Source organism: Dermochelys coriacea, chromosome 9 (assembly GCF_009764565.3).
Source record: "Dermochelys coriacea isolate rDerCor1 chromosome 9, rDerCor1.pri.v4, whole genome shotgun sequence".
In the NCBI taxonomy this organism is placed as follows: Eukaryota; Metazoa; Chordata; order Testudines; family Dermochelyidae; genus Dermochelys; species Dermochelys coriacea.
This window is the reverse complement of record NC_050076.1, coordinates 38,791,007-38,816,201: the sequence shown is the minus strand read 5'-3', so window position 1 is coordinate 38,816,201 and position 25,195 is coordinate 38,791,007. Positions and strand designations below refer to the sequence as shown.

General features: G+C 42.0%; 1 protein-coding gene across 2 annotated transcripts in view; it reads right to left on the bottom strand.

The window, feature by feature from the left end:
* The window catches only part of EPHA4 (EPH receptor A4), a 129,756-nt gene that overhangs the window by 12,102 nt on the left and 92,459 nt on the right, over nt 1–25,195 (bottom strand). For both annotated transcript variants that reach the window (XM_038416275.2, XM_038416276.2), the window contains exons 6-11: nt 14,614–14,738; nt 13,351–13,510; nt 11,969–12,080; nt 4,366–4,424; nt 2,421–2,534; nt 2,021–2,206 (exon numbers count right to left, since the gene is read on the bottom strand). In XM_038416275.2, coding sequence (XP_038272203.1) covers nt 2,021–2,206; nt 2,421–2,534; nt 4,366–4,424; nt 11,969–12,080; nt 13,351–13,510; nt 14,614–14,738 — 756 coding nt within the window. The remainder of the gene's footprint in view (nt 1–2,020; nt 2,207–2,420; nt 2,535–4,365; nt 4,425–11,968; nt 12,081–13,350; nt 13,511–14,613; nt 14,739–25,195) is intronic.

Sequence of the window (25,195 nt, the reverse complement as noted above, 5' to 3'; positions counted from 1 at the left end):
TCTTCCAACAGCCCCATCCACTCCACCTCCACAATTCATCTTACATTTTAGTTTTCAGTTTATTAAATGCATTCATTTATCACAATGTTCAGAAAACGTACAAGAGGAATTGAGATGAATGTCTTCTTAAGTAGCCCTGTTTACCAAACAGCAACAGCTCTGAGCTGCCCAAGCTGGCTTGTAGCAGAATCGCTGCTTCCTGGGAGCCAGATGACAGGGCGCACTGGGGTCGGCTCAGCCTACCACCTCCTCAGTGAAAATGTGAAATCATTTTAATTCAGTGAGAACTGCATTATGCAAATGCCTCCAGTCATTTATAACTGTTACAGCTGTCCTAGCTAAGGGGTTTTAGAGCCTCGGTGGGATTCCAATACAAAGATCCCCCTGTTGCTTCTCTTTTTTCCAGAAGTGCTATGAAAATCACAGTCTGTAGCAAACACACCACCACCAACTCAGAAACGACCCCCCCCCCATTTTTTTTTTAAAGGGAACAGACCTGCAAAGGTTTCAGAGTAGCAGCCGTGTTAGTCTGTATTCGCAAAAAGAAAAGGAGTACTTGTGGCACCTTAGAGACTAACAAATTTATTGGAGCATAAGCTTTCGTGAGCTACAGCTCACTTCATCGTGATGAATGCATCCGATGAAGTGAGCTGTAGCTCACAAAAGCTTATGCTCCAATAAATTTGTTAGTCTCTAAGGTGCCACAAGTACTCCTTTTCTTTTAGACCTGCAAAGATATTTAATTATAATATTATCTTTTAATTAAAGCAAGGCCTGGTAAGCCACAGGCAATAACAGTCTGAATGACTTTTTTTTCCTTGTGGAGTTTGTATTTAAAAGAAAACAATGATATTCTATACTAATTATATTTCCAATCACAGCAAAAATCATGGACATTAGAAAGGGGGAATTCCAGGATATAAACGGGAGACTTTAAAAGGCACAAATGGGAGATTTAGGAATCCAACTCCCATTTGACATTCCAGAGGAGGTGGGTGTCCAACTGAAATCTTCCCTAAATGATTTTTTTTTCTTATTGTCACTGATTTTTTTCAACACTTTAGCTCATTTCTCTTGTTAGTTCATTAAAAATTATGGGCTCTCCACTCTCCCTTTAATCAGCCACTTTATTTTATTATCAAGAGATCTTTTTAATTAAATACCATGTATTCTCATTGCTGTGTGAAGGGTTGAATGCACAAGCCCCATCCGCTCACAACAATGGATGCTACACTGCACTGAAAATGAACCCCTAAATCTAAAGAATCCTCCACTTTTAGCACTTTGCCGCATGTTCTGCAGCTATGCTATGCATTGTATTTGGAGCACAGCTATCTTAAACAGTAACCACTACACAGTGTCAGTGGTGCTTTATGAAGTCAGACCCACATGGGTCTTGCAGGTGTATTTCAGTTCTGGCTTAGAAACAGCATCTGTTGAGCTTTGTCATATTCTTATCGAGACAGAATTCAAGTGAATGCTATCAGGCTTTAAACAAAATAATCGACCAGGTGTTACTATAAATGGAAGCAAGGCTATCAAAGTCATAAATCAGAGACAGCATATATGCAAGTTTCATATTAAAATAAAGACTATTTTATTTCAAAGACCTGCTCCTCACAGATATGCCTTGTACTTCAAAGCACACCGACACTGTAGTTTTGTTTTGATTTTTTTTTAAGTATTTAAAATACTTTGCTTACCATCTGCCTTCACCTATCTTGTAACAAGCAGCTCAGTCTAGCAAAGGTTTGAAAGATGGCTGCCTGGCATACCAAAAAACCTGCAGTATTAATTCCCCCTAAAAAATCTTGCACAAGCTGCCTGCAGATAGGGTATCAGTTGAAACTATAAACCCATTTATAGCTGACAACAAGATTAATGACTTGTCCTGCACTGATTTCCTCCTATTAGCTATCAGTGGATCTGCTCCATCTGTCACTTAACAGGGGGAAAAATATGCAGATTTAATTTCTCAATGACTTCCAAATTGGCCTTGTCACAGAAATGACTTACTTACATTTGGTAACTACGCCTTCCAAATGGATGATGTTGGGATGGTCAAATTGTCCCATGATGCTGGCTTCACTTAAAAAGTCCCTCCTCTGTTTGTCAGTGTACCCAGCTTTCAGAGTCTTGATAGCAACACAGATCTCTCTCTTTCCTGGTACTTTGAGACGTCCACTGCACACTTCACCAAATTCACCTGCAGGAAAAAGACCAAACAATCAGCCATGCACATGAGACACGTAACCCTTTGTAGCCAAAATGTAATTGTCAATGCAGTTCTGAAAAGTCCTGTTTGTTATTGGGAGTTGTTATACTAACCAAAGTTAGATCTCAAGGTACCTAAACACCAATGAAAGCTATGCATTACAAAAACAGATTTTCTGCACAAACACAGATGTCCTGAAACTTACCCACACCTATGACTTTTTCAATCTTTATACAGGAGGCATCGATTTCCTTTGCAAATTCCCGCACAGCTTGGTTTGGATCCTCATATGTAAAAGGATCCACATATGTTCTCACACCTGCAAGACAAAAATGCTTTATTTGATGTCACTGATCTACATGCTGCTGAGTACAGAGCATAAAAGGAGCGAATTCTTAATGGTATACAACAGCAAAGAAAGTGTCCAGTAAAGATTCACCATGTCAGCACTGACTGAATAAAGAAGAAAGGACTTAAGGAGATTCCACAGTGTGATTTATTTTTAAATGCAAACATTTAATTACCCATCTATTGAAACAGCATCAGGCTTTTGACAGTGAATGAACTCCATATATCAGTAGCATGCCAACTAGCTGGCTGCAGCTCTGTGACTTAGACCTACACTGCACAATTAGGTCGATGCAAGGCAGCTTACATCAACCTAATTATGTCAACGTACACACTACAGCCTTGTCCCGCCAATGTAAATGCCCTACTACACCAACATAACACCTCCATGAGAGAGGTAGGGGCTTCTGTCAGTGTAGTTAGGGCTGCGCACCGTCTGTTTAGATACTAAATAAAATGAGGAGTCCTTGTGGCACCTTAGAGACTAACAAATTTATTTGGGCATATGCTTTTGTGGGCTAAAATCCACTTCATCAGATGCATGCACTTAGTAAGGCAACGCCCATCTTTTCATATGCTGTGTATTTATATCTCCCTACTGTATGTTCCACTCCATGTATCTGATGAAGTGGGTTCTAGCCCATGAAAGCTTATGCCCAAATAAATTTGTTAGTCTCTAAGGTGCCACAAGGACTCCTCATTGTTTTTGCTGATACAGATGAACACGACTACCACCCTGAAACCTACCCTTGGCTCCCTGCTGGGTTGTGCCTGCCAGGCTCCCCACTCAGAGAGCTGAGAAGCATGGGTGGCTGCTCCTCCCCCGCACACTCCTGGCAGAGTATGGGGAGTCAAGAAGCCCGGGCTGCTACCCGGTGGGCAGCTGGGCTCCTGATGGGGAGCTGTGTGGAACTGAGATCTCTGGCTCTCAACTCCCCACTGTGCCCCTCTTCAGTTGGTGGAAGTGCTCCTAGTAAGGAGATGCACCACCGTTAGAGCGAGGGTAGTGAGGACATCAGCCATTGCAGTAATTACTGTGGTGGCTGTAGGTCAACTTAAATCTGTAGTGCGAACATGCCCTCAGTATGCATAACTTCCATTTTTGGGCCAGGGGAGTTCTGAGTTCAGACCCTAAGCTTGATCCTTCACTCAATAAAGCTAGAAACAACAGCATGTTCAGTCACTGAGACTATATCTACACTACAGCCCTGTACTGCTTGTGGTGGAGATGCTCTAAGCCAACAGGACAGAGCTCTCCCGTGGGGTTAATAGCTCCTGCCTTTGCAAGAGGCGGAGAAGCTCTCCTGCCAACATAGTGCTGTCTAAACCGGCGCTTAGGTTGGTATAACTTATGTCGCTCAGGGGTGTTGATTATTCATACCCCTGAGTGACGTAAGTTATCCTGAAATAACCTGTAGTGTATACAAGATCTGAGGAAGGAATGCATGCCTCACATTTCCTCTTAAGCACCTGCTCTGGCCCATCCTGAAGCATCCTTGACATATACTGGGCAGAAAAACATGCCCATCATCTTCAGCCAGAAGTAAAGGTCACACAAACCTTTTGAGTGAGAGGGAATAAAAAAAAAATCTCCCCAAAAAACCTTTGGGATTTTTGAATAAAGCCTGCCATTCAAAGTTTCCCTGCTACTAGATGCTTTGTTTTGGCAGAGAAGGGCTGCAAACAAGGAAAACAGTGAAATAGTCATCTCAAGAGGAATGTCATTCTTTATTTTCTAAGCATAAGAACACAGACATGCTTTGTGAACCAGATAAAAAAAAACAAGTACCACTGCCTTTTACCTTGATTCAAATGTTTCTCCTCATCTGCCTCTTGCTTAGCCTTACTGTACTTACTGCGTCTATCAGGATGAAAAAGAGCATTACAATTCAAAATAAATCTCTTAATTTAGGAGATGAACTCAGAACCTTCTTGACCTGCCAAGACTTGAATTGCTGTACCTGCCAAGACCTATGTTCTGGGTTTGTCCTACAAGAGTTGATGGCCTAATTTATAACCAACAGCAATGCAAGAAGCTGCATTCCTTACACAGCTCCAGGTGTTACAGTCACCAACAAACGTACCAAGGGAAACACAAAAACTCAAATTTACATATTTCCATTCAAGAAAAAGAAGGAGGTTTATTTTGCAGCTACTTTTCTTTAAAACACAGATCTTTGTAATTCTGAAGCCAAATTTTGAAAGGGGACCCAATTAGGCCTCCAGTTTTTTTTAGTATAATTAAATGTGGATGCAAATGCTAACATGTAGATGTCTAACTGATTGATTTGCAAGCACAATTAGGCGGATATCTAAATGCTAGCCTTTGTACCCACTTCTAATTGCACAAAATTAGAGGTGGAATTTAAAAAGCAAGCCCTTTCAGACTACACATCTGTGAATATTAATATGATAGGTGGTACAGCATATTAAGTTACACATTATTTCTACACATACATTTATATTTATATTTATATTACATTTATATTATTTATGTCTTTAATTTTAAAAAAGCATTCGAGTATAGTTTTAAGCATCAAAGTCTGTGTGGATTTGAGAGAAGTTAATACAGGAAACATCTCTGTAGTGAAGACTTTTATACTGAAAGCTCCCAAGTTTGGATAGCAGGTTTGGTTTGGCCCATTATAAAGGGTGGGAGGGCAGCTGAAAAGAACAGAGACAGATCAAAAGTCAAAGGAACCCAAAGCTGGGTGTTGTTGCTGCCCAACTACTCCTCTTGCTTGCTCCTGTATGGGCCTCCTAATCTCTGACCTCATGATACTGACCTCCTTTGTAAAGCACTCTGAGACCTACTACATCAAAACTTAAGAACGGCCATACTGGGTCAGACCAAAGGTCCATCTAGCCCAATATGCGGTCTTCTGACAGTGGCCAGTGCCAGGTGCCCCAGAGGGAATGAACAGAACTGGTAATCGTCAAGTGATCTATCTCCTGTTGCCCATTCCCAGCTTCTGGCAAACAGAGGCTAGGGACACATCCCTGCCCATTCTGGCCAATAGTCATTGATGGACCTATCCTCCATGAATTTATCTAGTTCTTTTTTGAACCCTGTTATAGTCTTGGCCTTCACATCATCCTCTGACAAGGAGTTCCACAGGTTGACTGTATGTTGTGTGAAAAAATACTTCCTTTTGTTTGTTTTAAACCTGCTGACCGTTAATTTCATTTGGTGACCCCTAGTTATTGTGTTATGAGAGGAGTAAATAACACTTCCTTATTTACTTTCTCCACACCAGTCATGAACTTATAGACCTCTATCAGATCCCCCCTTAGTCGTCTCTTTTCCAAGCTAAAAAGTCCCAGCCTTATTAATCTCTCCTCATATGGCAGCCATTCCATACCCCTCCTCATTTTTGTTGCCCTTTTCTGAACCTTTTCCCATTCCAATATATCTTGTTTGAGATGGGGCGACCACATCTGCACGCAGTATTCAAGATGTGAGCATACCATGGATTTATATAGGGGAATATATTTTCTGTCTTATCATCTCTCTTTTTCTTAATGAGTCCCAAAATTCTGTTTGTTTTTTTTGACTGCCAGTGCACATTGAGTGGATGTTTTCAGAGAACTATCCACAATGATTCCAAGATCTCTTCCTTGCGTGGTAACAGTTACTGATGAAAAGTGCTACACAGAGCTAGGTACAGTATTGTTATATAGTATTGCACGGGATCAAGTGCTGCTCCTACTGACATCAATGATGAAACTTCCAACAGTCCAGACTGGGTCTGTCTGGGCAATGAGATTGGGACGGGAAGCCAGGGGAACTACAATAAGATAAGAAACATGTGTGGGGAAACTGGGACTGGCTAAGTAAGGAGACTGGGACTAGGAGCCTGGGAGCAGAAGGAGTGAGGAAATAAGTGAAATGGACCACCTGAGGAGGGGGGAAGAAGACTGGAATGGCTAGACAACTAGTATGACAAGGAATTGAGGGGTTGGGGGAGACCGGAACTTGGACCTGGACCCTGGAGGGAGAAACTAGGACTGTCTTGGCAAGGAGACTAGGATTGGAATGAGAAGCATTAGAAGTGGGGACTAGGACTAGGACTAGGAAGGAGAGGAGAACGTGACTGGGTTGAGGAGACAGGGGTGACAAAAAGACATGACAGGGACAGGTTGAAGGAGATAGGGTAGTAGGGGTCATGTTTGGAGAAAACAGAAAGAAGGATCTGTGACTACCACAACACTCTCCCCTCCAGTGTCTGGAATGAACTCAGAATTTCTGAAGGCAAATACCTGTGATATGCATTGACAAAGTACATCTCATCTCTTTTTGGTGTTTCTCCATGCAGAAGATGAGAACCTATGTCTGCTTATCTGTTTCTCCAGTAGCTAAAGTGGTATTTCCTAACTTCTGAGTGCTTGCTTTTGCAATCATAATGTTCTTCTAACACAGTTTGTAGTGTGCAATATGCTAAATAATTTGCCAACAACACTGACGGGAAAAAATACCAAACAGTCCCACACTGCCCTTGATCCAGGACTCACAGCTCCCTAAAATGTCCTGGGAATTGAATTTATATGCCACGGACCACACATGCCACAAATGCCTGTGAACTTCTTTCTTTGTTACGTTAATTAAAAACCAATACTTTCAAATAAAAGGAAACCATTAAAAATCCCTCTAAATCCAAATGCAGAATTAAGCCATTTTCATTGCCTGGGGACGACTGTTGCATCAAGTGAATCAAGGGACCAAATTGTGCTCTCATTTACCGGGGGAGGGGGAAAAAGGGGGGGAAAGAGGGTTGCATAGGGTGAAAGTCAGCACAAAATGTCTATAAGTGTATAATAGGAACTGATCTTTAGCAGAGAGGAACATGTCAGCACTGCTATTGCTGTGCATGCATAGAATGCTTTCAGTTAAGTAAATGATCACCATGCAGCCTAACTTAGGAAAAAAAGTTATTCTGAATTTTATGTATGACCCCTCCAACTTAATTCAATTAATACTGACATCCAGAAGTGAAAAATGCAATGCAAATGTGTGTTACATGAAAGTGACTTAAGTATTAAAATATCCTTTTCATCTTGTTTAAAAACTTCCCTCTAAGCCATACACAAAAACTAGCCCAAAACACCCTAGACGCATAACAGGTAAAAGGAAACACAGGAATTACTGTTCAAGCAATATAATTGTAGCTTATTAGCTTTTAATAATACCTTCCAAACTAACTACCTGCTTCCACTTCTATCTTTGTCACCTGTTGACCTTTTCTCCTTGGCTTGGGGCGGGACACTGCTGTCTACAATTGTCCCTGAGGGGGAAAAAAGCCCTGGAAGCTCATTATTCACTCATTGAGCCACAGGGAGGAAATCTGGACATGAACTGACATCCACAGAGAGCTCACCTGAATGACAGAAGGAAACCTTTGTCCCAAGTTTGAATTCCATAATTACAGGGATTTCAGGGGTGGTGACTAAATAGGGGTGGTGTTCAGGAAGAGAATACAGAAGCTTTCATAAACTGCAGGAGTCAGAGATGCGGGCAAGTCTACAGGTGGCAGTTGGAGATAAAGAAGGGGTGGGGCTTTTTCCCTATAGGCCTGCCCCACAAACAACAAAGGGGGGGATTAGCATGTATTGTGGTGAAGCAGCATGCACTCTGGGCTGCTCTCTCAGCCCCTGCATCACTGCTGGCACCTTTACCATTTATAAACAAAAGGGGAGCTGAGGGTTAGAGCTGCTCTGATTAAAATACTGCCTGCCAGAGAGCGCAAGGCTATGACTGAGATAGCCTGGTGTTCCAAGGCTCATTAGTAAAAGGTGGGCAATTCATTCAGCTAAATGCCCACCATCTGCCTCAGTGAGTGGGGGAATTTGATGGGGCCAGCAGTGAAGGGGGATAGTCACTAAGGGACACCCGGTAGCTTCTCCCCCTGGGAGTCTATGGTACCCACTGGCCAGTGGGGGGGCAGCATTCCCCAGCTCTCAAGATTTAACCTGGAGTAGGGGCCATGTGGAGCTTCTTTTGGCTCCATTCCAGCAGTCCCACCCTACCTACCCTGAACTAGTAACGGGCACCTGGCCTGAAAGATGCTGCGAGTCTGGCTAATTGCCCATTTGAGGGGTCAGGAAGAAATTTTTTCTCCCATAGGCCAAGTGGCAGAGGGCCGGGGAGTTTTTCGCTTTCCTTGCTGTACCGTCAAGCCACAGTGGGTTAAGTAGGAAAGCGCTTAGTACCTAGGTTGGGTTGTTAACTTGTCACAACCTGCGGCCACTTTCCAGTGCAGATGAAAGGCTTAAATCAACAGTTCCCAAAGTAAAACACCTGCAATTTGGTGATGGTCTTTGGGCTCAAGGGACAGGGTGAGACCTTGTGGCCCTCATGGTCCCCACCCTTCTGCACCCTCTCTCCCCCTTGTAGGGGTTGTGAGGGGAAGGGTGCTAGGACTCAGAAAGAGAGAGAGCAGAGTCCAGAGGTGTGGGGTAGGCTAAGGAGAGCCCACCCCAAGATACAGGTTATATGGTAAGGAGCCCTGTAACCCCTTCACTAGAGCCAATTAAATGGCTGGTATATAAGAGTTGGGAGATGGGCAGGTAGTACTCCTTGCCTGTGCTAAAGTTTAATAAAAGCTGCAGCCTGCCACATAATTCCATGCCTCAGTCTGTCTTCATTTTGCTGCTGTGTCTGCAACAAATTCAGAGAGTGGAAGGTAAACCAATCTACTACCCAAGAGACCTCTTTACATTTGTTAAAAAAATATAATTTAATTAGATAACCAAAAAAGGATTAGTAAAAGCCATCTTTCTCCACTCAACTCCCTTCTGAAAATAAAGCCTCATCCTCTTGCTCCAAATGTTCCCCAAAAGCTACATTTGAAATAGTCTCAATTTAGAGGTGTGCTTGTAGGAAGCTTTGTAGAAATGCTCAAGCTGCCATCTGTCCTTTGCTGTATGAATTTACATGACTTAATCTACGCAAGTTTAAACTAACACTTAAGTGGATTAATCCTAATGTTAACAAACTCTCCCAGGAACAGAAGAGAACAACATATCCTCAGGCTGTCGGAGGTAGTAGACAGCACGGTCCTTGGAAAGTTTCCGCTGTGAAGATGATTTTTGAGCACCGATTTGACTTTATGCTAAATGACAATATTAAGCCCAGTTTCAAATGTGGGCACCCTAAATGGATATCCCTATCCCACATCTTGATACTGATATCAGTACAACTGCACAGAATGGAGGTTTGTATACCTACGTGCAGACCTGTTGGCACACTATGAGATTTAGGCCAGGTGTACACTAGAAAAGGTTTGCTGGTGTAGCTACACTGGCAAAACCTCCTGGTGCAGGCGGTTTGGTGAGCAAAATAAGCTATGCTGGCAAAAGTCCTTTTATGCTGGTGTAACAATGTCTACTCTTGGGCTTCTGTTGGTATAGAAATGTTCCAAAAATTCACCTCTCCTACCAATATGGCCATACTAGCAAACGTTTCTAGTGCAGATCTGGCCTCAGGTGCCCCATTAAGGCATCCACTTTTGAAAACTGGGCTTTGTGTATCAATAGCTACTCCCAACTACTGGAGCTAAATGGATGTAGGCTGGTCGTGCTATGATAAACATCCTAAATGCACTGATATTCACCGAACATCCCAGGAAGGGGCCTCATGGTTTTTTACTGCCTTGGCATTTCATTTACTTTGTTATGTCTTTTCTCTTCCACAGCCTCTTTAAAACCTACTGAGGCAGAGCTGTGGGGCATCATTGAACCCACTGCCACTTGACTAACTTATCTGCATTCCCACCAGCATTTAGACCAGCCTTTGGTCCTGGCTACCAGCCTGCTCTTTATCTGTGTTTTGTCCAATTTAAACACTTCTAGGCAGAGATAACTAAACAGACAGCCTGAGTGGGGAGAAGAATTGGCTGAGTATGCATCAGCATCAGCGAGTCTGTCAGCTACCAGGCTCCAGGCAGCCTTTCCTTTGACAGCTTTAAGGCCGATACTAAAGAGAATCAATACTAGGGCAAGGGGTTGACATTTCATTTTCTAAAAAGTGATCCATTGAGGGCCAATCACCAAGCCGTGTTTATCAGCCTTGAGAAGTGACATTTTTTTTTATTGGGGGAGGTGGGGAAGGAATCATCTCAGAACAACTCGACAGGCTCAATTCTCCAAGGTGGCGACTCATAATTAGAAATCCAATGTATCCCGCTATCAATCTGGTCTTAAATAATAAAGTGATCAATAAAAGCAGAGAGGAGATTAAGTCATCAAGCCCTGGTGATGCTATTTTCTGTTGCAATGGCTTTTAATAAACCTGTCTCTCCGCATTACATTTTCATATGTTCTTTTCCTCTTTTTTCCTGCCAGCACGGATGCGTTGAGCTGAACATCCACAGAAAGCCATTACAATGCATGACTATTTACCAGATATTATAATCACACTGATTTAACTGCTCTTTTTAAGATGATTTGAAGTGAAAGAGTAAATCAGAAGGAAGCTGTGCCCATTTATAGCTAATGTGATCAGACTCTATAGGGAGAGTGGACCAACTTGTATTTCTCCTCTCTGATATGAGATGTTGTAATGATTTTTCTGAGGGGTAAACCTTGTTTTGGGGGCAGCAGCATGTGCTTGATGGGAGATTATGGTTCTGCCTGACAATGGAAGCCATGGATCCAGTCTGATGTGTTACTGTATACAAAGTATTGAGTGCCTATGGCTTCTCTTTAGTGCCTTTCTTCCCCACAATGGAAGAACTATCCCAATGGCTGATGCAGACATGTACAGACAACTGGGGGTATTAAAATCAAAAACCAAAAACACCCAAGCAAGACCATTTGAGGTTCTCCATGCACGTTACTTCACTGCAATACTGCTTTCCTTCCCCTACACATAACAAGCCAACCCAAGAAGATCCCCTGTACTCAGACTCATTAAACTCAACATCAAATATCCAAAAAGAAAAGGAGTACTTGTGGCACCTTAGAGACTAACAAATTTATTAGAGCATAAGCTTTCGTGAGCTACAGCTCACTTCATCGGATGCATCCGATGAAGTGAGCTGTAGCTCACGAAAGTTTATGCTCTAATAAATTTGTTAGTCTCTAAGGTGCCACAAGTACTCCTTTTCTTTTTGCGAATACAGACTAACACGGCTGCTACTCTGAATCAAATATCCAGTTGGCTTGCTTCTCAATCCCAGTTACAGAAATCAGCTTTGCATTTGAAGGGCAAATAGTGCTGGAACTATTACCATTACATTACATACTGCTGTGGTACTAATGCTGAGAAGATCAAAGCTACATGGGAGAGGGCTTGTAATGCAAATGCACTGTTTATGATGCTAATCAAAGAATTCAGCTTTGTTTGGAAGAGACAAAAAGCTCCCTTATGAAAGGGAGAGGGAGAGAGAGAGAGGTTTAAGTTCTTACCTCCTGCTGATGACAAAAGCAGCAATGAGAATGACCACGAGAACAACACTGCCAGCCACTGAGACAAGAAGCACTGTGGGATTGGTACCATCACCAATAATGGGGGAAGGAACTAGAGACAGAGAAGACATCAGTTAGTGTCACACACCTAGGGCACAGCCACCTACAGTACAAAATTGTCATGGGCAACACTTGGTGCTGTGTTCTGATTTGCAAAGGCAGTTCAGGGTATTACTCAAAGCCAGTCTCAGGCCTTCATTATGTATTCATTCAACATAATTTTCCAGAAGGGCTCTAATTAGTTAAAGACATTATGTTTGACAATGGTTTGGGAAACTTCAACTTGCTGAGAACAAGGACTTCCTCTCCTTCGCCCCTCCGTTCTCAGTCAGAGGGTATAAGGCCTATTTTATTGCCCACTGAATTGTTTCCCAGTTTACTTTATTTTTTTTTAATGGACCATATGCTCATTCCTCACTGACACAAACACAGCAAGTTGTTTTAAAATGTCTTCCCTCTGCCTGGTGGATTGACTATATTAAGTTTTCTCATGCCATGCCTGAGGGACGTTAGCACAGAATGACGTGACCTGAAGTGATTTAAACAGACCTGCATAATGGAAATTAAAGAAACAGGTTCGGTCATATCCTCTTCCTTCCGGTGTCTTAGGAAGCAAACACTCCATTCACATTTTTGTGGACTATTACATGTTACCTTGACTTAAACAAATGAGAACCTAATCACAGATAGAACAATCTACAAATGCCTCCCTTTGCAAAATTGTTTAAGAGAAAACACAGAAGTAAGGAGACACACACAACATACCTCACTGATTCACATAAAAAAAAGGAGAGTACATTAAAAAAGGAGAGTAACTGGGGTTTATCCTTCTCTAGATGGGACACACTGGAAATTTATGCAAATAATTCATATTATCATTAAAGGAAGTTGAAAATATAAATCTCCATGAATCAATGAGAGAAAAAACTTCAGAGCATTTATAGTGTGTACTTCTACCCTACCACATTCAGATTTCTTCATTAAGATTTGAAAGCATCTTGCATCCAGTATGCAACACATCCAAATAACTGTGCAACGTCAGATTTACTAAGGCCGGATCAGAGAAACAACAGTGGAAATGGCAGTCAACAGCCATTTTTACAAATCATAGTACCACGCAGGAGTATGTCACAATATGGATGCCACATTCAAGTGAATAAATGAAGTCAAACTCCCAATGAGCAGCTCAATTATATTCATATATATATATATATATATAATATAATATTATATTATATTATAATCTGCGTAGAGTCAAGAAAGAAATGGAGGAAGGAATGTATCTACTGTCAGCCCTCTGCCAATGATGCACATGTTGTTACCTGTGTTAGTCGTGAACTCAAATGGCCCACTGAAGTCCCCATATCCCGCTGCTGTCCTGGCTCGCACATGAAACACGTATGAAGTCAAAGGGTTCAGGCCTTTGATATCTGTGTTTCTGGCGGCTGTCTTCACAATGCGATAGCTGCGTTCATTTTGGTCCTAGGAGCAACAGAGCACTGGAGTGAGGCACACAAAAATGTCTCCCTGTACAGTGAACCCTGAATCCCCAGTTTGCTGCCAAATCTGTTCTGAGGCTATGACTAATAGCAATTGACTTTTCAAAAGATCCCTAAAAAGGTTTTTGTTGTTACCCTTACTAGTACTGGGGTTTAAAAGGGGGTCTTGGAGATGGCCAGAAAGGATGATGGGGATGGTACATCTAACGATGGTATGTCTAATGTCTGTTTCAGAAATCGAACGAGAAAATTCTCTGGAAAGTAGCCAGGTCTTCAATCATGATCCTGCTGATGAACAAACAACATTTTATTCTCGTTCACTCTTTCTTTTTCCTCTCTTCCAGCCAGGAGCTACATATCCAAGAAACCCTTGGGAAATGTCTGCCTGAAAGCCCATGTCTTAAAGTCTATTTCAGGCTGAAAAATGTGTCAGAAAATGTTGTAATCTAGTTTCAGTGAAAATCAGCTGCCCTTTTCTGGCTTTATTAGGGAGGCAAATAAGCAATTACCTTTAAAGAAAGAAAAAAAGAGAGAGAGAGAAAGAAAAGGTAATTGTTCATTTTCCAGGCAACCGTGAAATCAAATAGCTCTTTTCATAGTTCTGTACTTGAGGAGAGACAAATTATTTTGTAGAAATAATGTCTCCCTATAACTTGGAAAGACTAAAGAATGTAATTTTCTTTTTCTTATTTTCTATTAAAAGCCATCAAACCCACACCATCACTCTAAGCGGAAGCCATCGACTTAAACAGATCTTATTATTATTACTGTGTTACATGCTTCATTATTACACTTCTATCTCTGATGTAAGGCTAATGTATCACTACTTCTCAGCTATATTGATTCTCATTATAAATGTGCTCTCTGTAAAAACCTGGTTCTAAGGGAGAAAAAAAGAAAAACCCAAATACACTGTTAGAGGAGAGTGCAGTATATTATTCTCATTATTCAGTGTAACTGTTCAAGTGTATGAAATCCCTAATTGGATATGATTATGAAATCAAATCTATTTGGTCCCAATAATGAGATCCTATCTGGGAATGGCTGTAATGGAAACAAACCTCATCTGATCATTTTGAGTAATACCTTCTCATAATATTTGACTTCATATTCCAAGATGACTCCATTCGGCCTGTCAGGTTCCAGCCAGGCCAGTGCAACGCTGTGCCTTGTTATTTCTTTAGCCTGTATCAAAGCAATTGGAGACGGAGCTGACAAGAAAAAAGAAAAACTGTATATTAGCAATATTTTATTTTTAAATGAGTATCATGTATTTTTAATTGTAGCTTTCCTACTCAATGGGCTTTGTGAATCTATAGCACTGCGGGGAATTAAAACGTCTCTTGAAGAAAAGACTTGTGTTTGTGCATAAAGCTGCTATTTTTGCTGCTATTACCTACAGCACAGTGAGCTTTTATTCTTACAGAAAGATTCTCTAACAAGCCCATTCTTGGATTCTGGTCCATACTAGAGCGGGAGTCTCCGAAGTAACAGCATGGTGGTCCAAGTACTGTGATGTTACACCATGCCTGCAGCCAAAGCCCTGTAAGAGGCTAACATACTAGAAGATGTTGGCTCATTTCTGACGTTTACTAAACATGCCCCATGAGGCCTTGGAATTGTTAGTTCTGGCTCCATAGCAATTCCACCTATTCTCCTTCCAGTATTAACTGGTATCATTTCACTAGCTATTAACATTACAAGAAATGGGATATTGACCTTTGGATCGATCCTGGTCCCTCTGAAGTTGAGGGACTTTTGCTTCAGTGAGAGCAGAACTGGGCCCACTGTTTACAAATTCAGCTTCTCCCATAAACACTGGGATACTTGCATCTCAAGTATATGGGCCAGTTTTTCTGCCACCCTAACTCATGCTGTGAAGTAACAGTCTGTGAATAGTCCAACTGAAGTCAGTGGGCTTATTCCAGATGGTCAGATCCTGACTTTAATGGGACTACTTAGGGAGCCAGGTGCTACCCACCATGAGGAAGACATCAGAATCTGGTGTACTGTGAATAAGACTCCAATGGTAACTGTCCCTATATAAAAATGATAGCTAGTTACAGTTGGTTTACAGTACCATACACTTCCAATTCCACTGACAGGGCAGAAAGGAAACATGATTTTGGAAAATTAGTCATGTATCCAACAAAAATCAACTCAAATTTACATCCATGTTTAATAATAAGGGTTACAATTAAAAAGACAATGGAATATTTCTCAATGTGCACTCCAATTGGGCCCTTGATAGTGCTGAAGTTCAGTTTTTGACTGGTTGGAGGACAAAGCATTTTCCCTAGGACTATGACAGTAACAGATTCACAGCTCTGCTGGGGGAATGGGTTTGCTGAAGATTTATGAAACAGGTTGCCTGGTTCTTGTTGTGTTGCTGTGTGGCCATGTCTCTAGCCAGCTGTTATCAAGCCCTGCCACTACTGACAATAGCTGATACAAATTGTGGGGTCTCCAGGGATGAAGAGGGACATTCATGAAATTTTTAATCTTATCTAACAAAGCCATTCTGTATTACTAGAGATTAGAGGTCTTCCTAAATTGAATGTATTTCCTCTCTTGTCCCTGAAACCCTAGAAAAATACAGATTTTTATTTTTTTTAACTCTGAGATGAAGATCCAGGAAAGTAGTCAAAAGAGAAAGGAGGATGTAATGTGTATCCCGGAAAACTACAGAGAAAGAGAGAAATAAAATAGTCACAATAAATGAAGGGAAAATTGAACGTGAAAGCTTCAAACCTACTTGACCGTATCAGACAGGTCTGATGGGAGTGAAAATAACCAGCAGATACCACACACATAGTCACAAAAGGGAGTCTTCCTGCTGAAGTGAAGCCATCAGGGAATCTCTTCCTGATTTATTATTTGACAGCTTGGCATCTCTGTTAGAAATGCCTCCAGACCCTTTCTCTCTGTCTGTCTGTCTCTGTGTCTCATGTGAACAGACAGATACTGGATGACAGAGGAGACTATAAACATAAACCAACAGGGAGGATTCAGGTGTGTTCCATCAAGTTATATATGTGACATGACTGGGATTGGTAATGCAACTCTCCTGCTTGATAACCCAATGGCTTCTAAACCAAGGGCTCATTCTCCTCGCTTTGCTTTGCAGTAACATCACTACTTAGCTAATAAAATGGAAATCAGGTTCATTTTCCACGCACGCACGCACACACACACACACAGAGCAGATTAGCAATACTCGCCCCGTGCCCCCCCATTACTGGAGAGATGTTAATGAGCTACTTCACCTTGAATGGTCCCTTAAAATATGTGTTAACTACTTGTACTAAACAATCTATTCCACCTTGTATTTAGCTGAGACACTCTGGGTACATTTTCCAGACCTGAAGAGGAGCTTTATGTAAGCTCGAAAGCTTGTCTATCTCACCAACCGAAGTTGTTCCAATAAACTATATTACCTCACCCACCTTGTCTCTCTAATGAAAAAAAAGTGTCTTTTATTTTTTAATTCAATATCTGGACAAGCAATTGGTTGATCATAAACTATGTAACTGGAATCCAGATTAGCAGCTGTGTTAGTCTGTATTCGCAAAAAAGAAAAGGAGTACTTGTGGCACCTTAGAGACTAACAAATTTATTTGAGCATAAGCTTTCGTGAGCTACAGCTCACTTCAATGCATCCGATGAAGTGAGCTGTAGCTCACAAAAGCTTATGCTCAAATAAATTTGTTAGTCTCTAAGGTGCCACAAGTACTCCTTTTCTTTTTTATGTAACTGGAATGTTACTCTCCTCAAGACATCCAAGCAGCACAGCTATTATGAACCTCAATTTCTAAAAAAGTATGCCTTGTGAAATCTGTATTATTGGAGGTGCTCAATAGAGAGAAATACATCAAGTGGTATAGAAGTGAAACAAAGTTAACACTCTTTGTAAAGTTATTGTTGCCATAATAATACCAAGTTACAACTCCCTACATCTAATATACATGTCTGTAGGCAGACACATACATACTAGAATGTTACATACTGTGTAGAAATTCAAACCAGTATATTTCACAGTGAAGACTGACTGGAGATACTTTGGTGTGAAATAAAAGGAGATTCCCTTTGACAAAATGGCTAAGTATAATTTTTTTAAGTTCAAAGCTCAGCAATTTGTCTCCTTTAAAAACTTCACCCCCATTACTGATGTGAATACAGCAATGTTCTTTTATCTACTTCCTCAATAACCTGCCATTAAACACCTACTAATAGTTTTATTACTACAGTTCTGTGCTTGTGGCCTACAAATAAAGAGAGAGCAGATGTACTACAAAAATTTCACCCAAGTGCCATAAAGCCATTTCCTAGGGCCAACAAGCCCTGAATTATAACAGTTTTGGGGCAATTGAAAGGAGAACAGAGGCAGCATGGCAGTGTTTCATTACCGGTTCATATTAGTATCGGGAGGGGAACAACAACAGGAAATAAACAGTTGCAATGAGAGGTCTCTGGCCTGTAAGCAGCTACGAGTGAAAACAGTCCTTTATGAAAGTATTTGAAACCTGAGCACTTGGATGTCAAAGGCACACAATGCTCAGTGTTTTAGTCAAGTTACCTTCTTAACCGCAGCGGGGTTTACTTTCCACTCTCCAGGATTTAAATTGAAATGTATCATGCTTACTTCAAGAGGTCTTTCACTGATTGAAAAATATACCTCAGTTTATACATTACCTCAGCTAAATTCAAATGACATATTTAAATTTAATTACTTGAAGTTTAGGGTTTTTCATGCCTCCCCCTCAATTAAACATAACAACACTTATTTGTTCTTATCAATGGCTATGTGCTTTAAAATGCTGTCAGGCATCAAAATTAAATGCTTGAATGCACTAATGATGTTACTGTGATTAAGGGTTTTACCTTCCAGGGTAGATGCTAAAAGCCTACTTCATTATTAATGACTTTAATGTATTATACATATGAGGGATTAAAGCAGAAAAAAATCTTCAGAAAGCAAAAAAGAGACATAAAATAAGATCTTCGATTTATTGAAATGAAAAGCTAATGCAAGAAACCTGATATGCACAAGGATTTTTCTTTGAATCTAGACCTTGTAATGTTCTTTTAAATCTGATTTTCAAAACTATATTAAGTAACCTCACAGCATGAACAGGATGTTTGAAAGAAAGGGTGCATGCATGTTTTTAAAAGGTTTCTAAAAGCAAAAATGATGTGTGCCAGATTCTTGTAATTTACTCATGTTAGATAGAACCTTCATTTGTGAGACGTCTCGCTGACGTGAAAGGAGTCAGAATTTGGCCCTGTATTTTTACATAAACAAGGCTCTGCTCTGTCCTTTCTTAAATTAAGGTGTTCTGTTCTGCTGCTACCAATCTATAAAGCCTCTTACTCCAGTCTCTTTACCAGAGTGCTTGGGCAAGTGATTCCAAAAGCTTGTCATTATTTTTGAATGACAGGCACGGACACTTGACTGTGAGTGCTTTGGGCTCTGAGCAATCACCTTCTAAAGGGGTGTGTTCACATTTTCCACCTGTGGGACCAAATTCTCTTCTCAGTAACTACCACAGAGAACCATCAATGGGAACTATGTAAGGCCAAGTTTTCGAATATATGCATGACAACATGCCTGTGTGAAACACCTAATGCACGTGAGCACAGTTGTGCACATATGAATCCTAATTGCAAGCTAGATGTGTGTGCACTTTTGAAAAACTGGGCTAGAACTCTCAATAACCACCCCTACTCTGTGTGTGGCTTGTGTCTCTCACTAACAGAAGTTGGTCCAATAACAGATGTTACCTCACCCACCTTGTCTCTCTAATATCCTGGGACTGACACACAACTACACTGCATACCCCTCCCTCCCCATGACCGTTAACATTTTTTTCCAGGGCCATTTTCCATGCTGGGAATCTGGGAACAGTGCATGCAGCCTGGTAAATTTTAGGTTATTTTTAACATGCATCTTAATGATCAGAAAACAGTACTCTCCCCATATGAACACACTTCCTGTGTTACTGTAACAAGACATATGAACTAGTGACAGAAGAACTAGTGAAATAAGTTTGGTTGCTTACCTTGGGAGGCAGGCCAGTCCTCGCTTACAGACAGCCCCCCAACCTGAAGCAAATACTCACCAGCAACTACTCACCACACCACACCACAGAAACACTAACCCAGGAACCAATCCCAGTAGCAAACCTCGATGCCTACTCTGTCCCCATATCTACTCTAGCAACACCATCAGAGGACCCAACCATGCCAGCCACACCATCAGGGACTCATTCACCTGCACATCTACTAATGTGATATATGCCATCATGTGACAGCAATGCCCCTTTGCCATGTACATTGGGTAAACTGGACAGTCCCTACATAAAAGAATAAATGGACACAAATTGGACATCAGGAATGGTAACATACAAAAGCCAGTAGGGGAACACCTCAAACTTCCTGGACATTCTATAACAGATTTAAAAGTAGCCATACTTGAACAAAAAAACAGAAACAGAAACAGACTTCAAAACAGACTTCAAAGAGAAACAGCAAAACTAAAATTCATTTGCAAATTTAACACCATTGATTTGGGCTTGAATAGGGACTGGGAGTGGCTGGCTCACTACAAAAGCAACTTTCCCTCTCCTGGAATTGACACCTCCTCCTCAATTATTGGGAGTGGACTACATCCACCCTGGTTGAATTGGCCCTGTCAACACTGGTTCTCCACTTGTAATGTAACTACCTTCTCTTCATGTGTCAGTATAATAATGCCTGCATCTGTAATTTTCACTCCATGCATCTGAAGAAGTTGGCTTTTTACCCACAAAAGCTTATGCCCAAATAAATCTGTTAATCTTTAAGGTGCCACTGGACTCCTTGTTGTTTTTGTGGTTGCTTATCTGAGCCACTGAAGGCCTCACAAAACACTCTATAATCCTCTGTCTTCACACAATCCTCCTTCCTCTGCAGTCTCCTGCTAGCTGTTGTTGTCTCCTGGCAAGAAAGATGGTTGATCTGCTACTCTCCTCCATTTGGAAACTGAGGCATAGAGCGCTTAAGATCAGCATTTTCAAACATGATGATTAAAGCAAAACATCTAAATCTACATCTCTGGAATTAGATGCCGAACATTAGGCACCCAAGTTTGAAAATTTTGGTTTATGTGACCCAAATCAGCTTGAAAGCTGGGATTAATCTCTTGCTCTAAATCCTTCGTCGAGACCATGCTGCTTCTCATGCTATTCGGCTTCCCGGAACCTCCTTGTGGCCAGAGGACATGCTAGCTGTTCAGCAGAAGAACTGACTCAGAGTTAGCAGACTAGTAGCAGGTTACAGTGGCTCTAGTGCCATTAGCAATAGCCAGGGTGGTACTGCCACCTATACATGAGGTAGTCCCCAAAACCAAGGGACATATGGTTATGTTTTTTCCAGACTCCAAAAGCCACTCACTGTGAATAACCTGTGATCTTTAGGATAAAGGAGTGACAAGCTCTCGGATCAAGTGATTAGTTCACATCAATTATATTTTCCTTCAGAAGGAAAAGGGATAGAAATGTATGGGTTTTGTTTGTTTGTTTTATTTTTAAATGTAAACAAGAAAGCTAAAATTTTCCTTTCAATTTTCTTGCCTTCTCCTAGTAAGAGCACTCACCTGCTTTGGGAGTGTTGCAGAACCTCAAAAGCTGGCTCTCACTCCCATCAAGTTAAAAGCTTACAGCAAAACTTGGGTCACTGACAAAAAAGTCCCTTTTGAAAGGAATCTCAGTTTGAAATTTGCAAAATGCCAAATATGATGGTTGATTCCTGAAGCCATTATATAACCTCTGCCACACTACCCAGGGATTTTTCAGTTTTCAAATACATCTCACAGGCTTTAAAATCCACAAGCAGATGCTTAGGTGTGACGGAGCTCTGCTGAGTTTACCTGAGGGGGTAGCAGACATGACTTTTCAGCAGCTTCCTGACTCCTCTGCCCCCAATCAATGCTGATGGTCAGTATGGCCCTAAGGCTGCTCTAATTTCCATCATTAGAGTGCAGTGCCTCTTACCATCCTGTCCTGGAAGAGACTGTTGATAGTGGGGGGAGGGGCACAATTTAAAGGTTCTGGTGGTATGCAGTGGGGTTCAGGCCAGGACATATAAACCCTGGCAGAAATCTGAGGAGGAGGGGAATGTGACCCTGTGCACCCCACCACATGTCGCCTCTGTCCTGGCCTACATTCTCAGAGGCACACCATATCTGCTGAGAGAAGAACCACAAAGAACCTGTTGTGGATCCCTGAGTGAGATTCCAGTCTTGGCATAGATTAGAGCAGCACTGGGGCTGCTCTAAATGACATGAAGCTGGTTATGGAGCCTCAGGGGCTGTCTGTTAGCTGGTGATTGTCAGAACACACTGAGTACATCTACACCGGGAAAAACAAAAAGACCTCCAGAAACAAGTCTCAGAGCCCAGGTCAACTACAGGACTAAAAAAGAGCCAGGTATATATTTGGGCCGGAGGAAGGTGGTAGGTTTGTTTAATTTTTGGTGGTGCCCAGAACGGGTCCAAATCCTCCCCACCCCCTGCACCTCCTGAGACATACACACCTGCCTAAGGCTCTGGGAGGGAGTTTGGGTGTGGGAGGGGTGTGGGCTCTGGGCTGGGGCAAGGGGTTGGGGTACATGAGAGAGTGTGGGGAGCGGGCTCTGGAAGGGAGTTTGGGTGTGGGAGGGGTGTGGGCTCTGGGCTGGGGCAAGGGGTTGGGGTACATGAGAGAGTGTGGGGAGCTGGCTCTGGGAGGGAGTTTGGGTGCAGGCTCTGGGCTGGCTCCAGGGGTGGGAGATGCTCCGGGGGAGGTATGCAGGGGCGGCACACAGGGCCAGGGGAGAGACCCAGCCCTGAACATAGGTGGAGCTTGGCCCCTGGGTCCTGAATATTCCTGGAGCATAGGCACCACGGGACTATGTAACTTGCCGCCCGTGGACTGGAGCCCAGGCTCTGAAACCCGGTGAGGGAAGAGGGTCTTGGGAGTCTGGGCTCCAGCGCAAGCAGGAATGTCTACTCTGATATTTTTAGGCCCAAAGAACAAGCCCGAGTTAGTTGGCCCAATCTCAGAGACTCCCTGACACATTAATTTTTTATTTATTTGCTGCGTAGACATACCTACTAGTGCCCACCTGTAGCTTATATCAGAAGCTTCAGTGGCAGAGGGGTGGTGCAGGAGGCAGCTACACTGGCTTTGCATCCACTGGGGACAACAAAAATTAGAGAACCTGGCTATTAATCTCTGAGGGCCAAATTCTGATCTCAGTTACAATAGTGTATATCTGGAGTAACTCCAAAGATTTGAATCTGTAATCAGTACTCCGCATTCCCACAGAACAGCTATAAACCAAACACACACAGAATCTGCTGAGCATCATTTAGGGGAGCAATGTTTAACAAGAATCCTGCTTTACACCCAAGCATCGGGTCTGTTTAGTCTGAGCACCGCTTGTTTTCTTTCTGTTAGCTTGCTAAGAAATCCTGTTGGCATGTTCTGACAAGGATAACTTAATACTTGCCAACAGAAACATGGCAGGATACAGTGTGTATTTTTCCTGTATGTATGAATGCCAGTTTAAAATAAACAGGAAAACAAGTCTTTCAGTTTGAAAAAAATCTGTCTGAACATTACAATTGCTGGGTGGGGAGGGGAGAATAGGCAAAGAAACATTCCTAAATGCCTATTAACACAAAAGGGGTGGATGTACTTAGCACTGCATATTGCTTTAAAGAAATTCTGCAGCCAAAAGTAGTTTGTAAGTTTGGAATTAGCTGCCAGCTCCCTAACCTGGGCAGGTACTGAGCCACTTCTACCTGTAACTGAGATTAGAATTTGCCTCAACATAAAAGAGAAACAAATTCTGCAGCTTAAACAGGGAAACAATGTCCCTTTAATAGCTTACAGTGGATAAAGACAATAGCAGAATGTGGGACAGGCAGCCATGATAATGGGAGATAGCTGGGACATCCTTTAACATTGATTCCAGGTTTAAAACCTATTCTGAGGGAGAGCATGAAAGGACCATACTAAAGTAGCATCCCCTGGGCTGAATTCTGGCTAGGGGCATGTGGAGAGCACACATTACTCTGTCATGTTAGAAGATGCACCAGACCCTATTCTCCACAAGCCAACAGCTCTACTTGTTGGTGTAGAGCAGTGGTTCTCAAAGCCGGTCCGCCGCTTCTTCAGAGAAAGCCCCTGGTGGGCTGGACTGGTTTGTTTACCTGCCGCGTCCACAGGTTCGGTTGATCGTGGCTCCCACTGGCCACGGTTTGCCACTCCAGGCAAATGGGGGCTGCGGGAAGCAGCGTGGGCCAAGGGATGTGCTGGCTGCCCTTCCCGCAGCCCCCATTGGCGTGGAGCAGCAAACCGCGGCCAGTGGGAGCCATGATCAGCTGAACCTGCGGACGCGGCAGGTAAACAAACCAGTCCGGCGCGCCAGGGGCTTTCCCTGAACAAACGGCAGACTGGCTTTGAGAACCACTGCTCTATGGCATAGATGCATATATATGTAAATCGTTACTGGGGCAAGGTTCCAGTAGATGGCCATCAAGAACGTGAAGCATTGTTTCTGGGTTTTGTAGGACGAATAAAACTTCCTGTTGTTGTGTTCCATAAATAGCTTCTTGTATGCAGCTTTTAAACCACTTCTGACGGATATAGTGTATCAGGGATCAGTAAAACTATGTAAGATATGCTAACAATAGTCTTTAAATACCAGAGTGACCACTTGTCCCTTATTAGAAGGGATAGCTCTGGCTCCTTGCCTAATGTCTCAGATCTCATGTGTGTCAATATGGAATTTTTCTCTTTTCTTCAGTCCTTATTCTGCCTTTACCACCATGACAGCTGAGCACTTAGTTATTTCAGGAGTAATCATGAATGTTTAATCCACTATGGCACAAATGAATGATTTTATTTCTAGGGCACCACACTTCATTCCTTAATGAGACACATTTTCTGCATTTCCCATACAGTTGTCTTTTATTGACTTGGAACGTAGATGTCCAGATGATCTATACCTGGTGAATAATTTTGTTTGCCATTTACTCTCAGAATTAAGAATATTAGATTTTATAGACAGAACTGTTTAAGAGCCTGCCTAGAAATCCAGATAAATACAAGCCTTTTGCCTGTTCACTTGTCAGCTTTTGAAGCTCTCCCACACAGAAGTACCTTTTAGACAAAAATATAATATGTTGATCATTCTGCTAAAGCAGCTTTTCTTACTTGAGTAAACAGATTTGGTCAGGTGGTGTCATCCTGGCTTCGAATGTGCTATGGCTACCTCAAAAGGAGTTAGGCTGAACCATTTGTACTTCTTGAATCAATCATACAACATCAAAAATGCCAAGAACCTCAGAGGAAGGAAGATAATAAAATGATAAACATTTTTACCCTGACAGTGATACAGGCAGGTCACAGGCTTCAACAGCAACTGAAGACTTGATTTCAAATATGCACTTTTGAGCATATGGTGCCTGCAAACATCAAAGAGCAACATAAAGCTTCAGCTCCTGCTTTACAGTCTGAGGGTGGAAAGGAGTTTTAAAGCCATCAAAGTTCCTTGAGCAAGTTCACATTTAAGTATTTACATTTAAACTGAACAATCTAAAGATTTACATTTTATTAGCTTTCCTGCTAAGTGAGGCCACTGT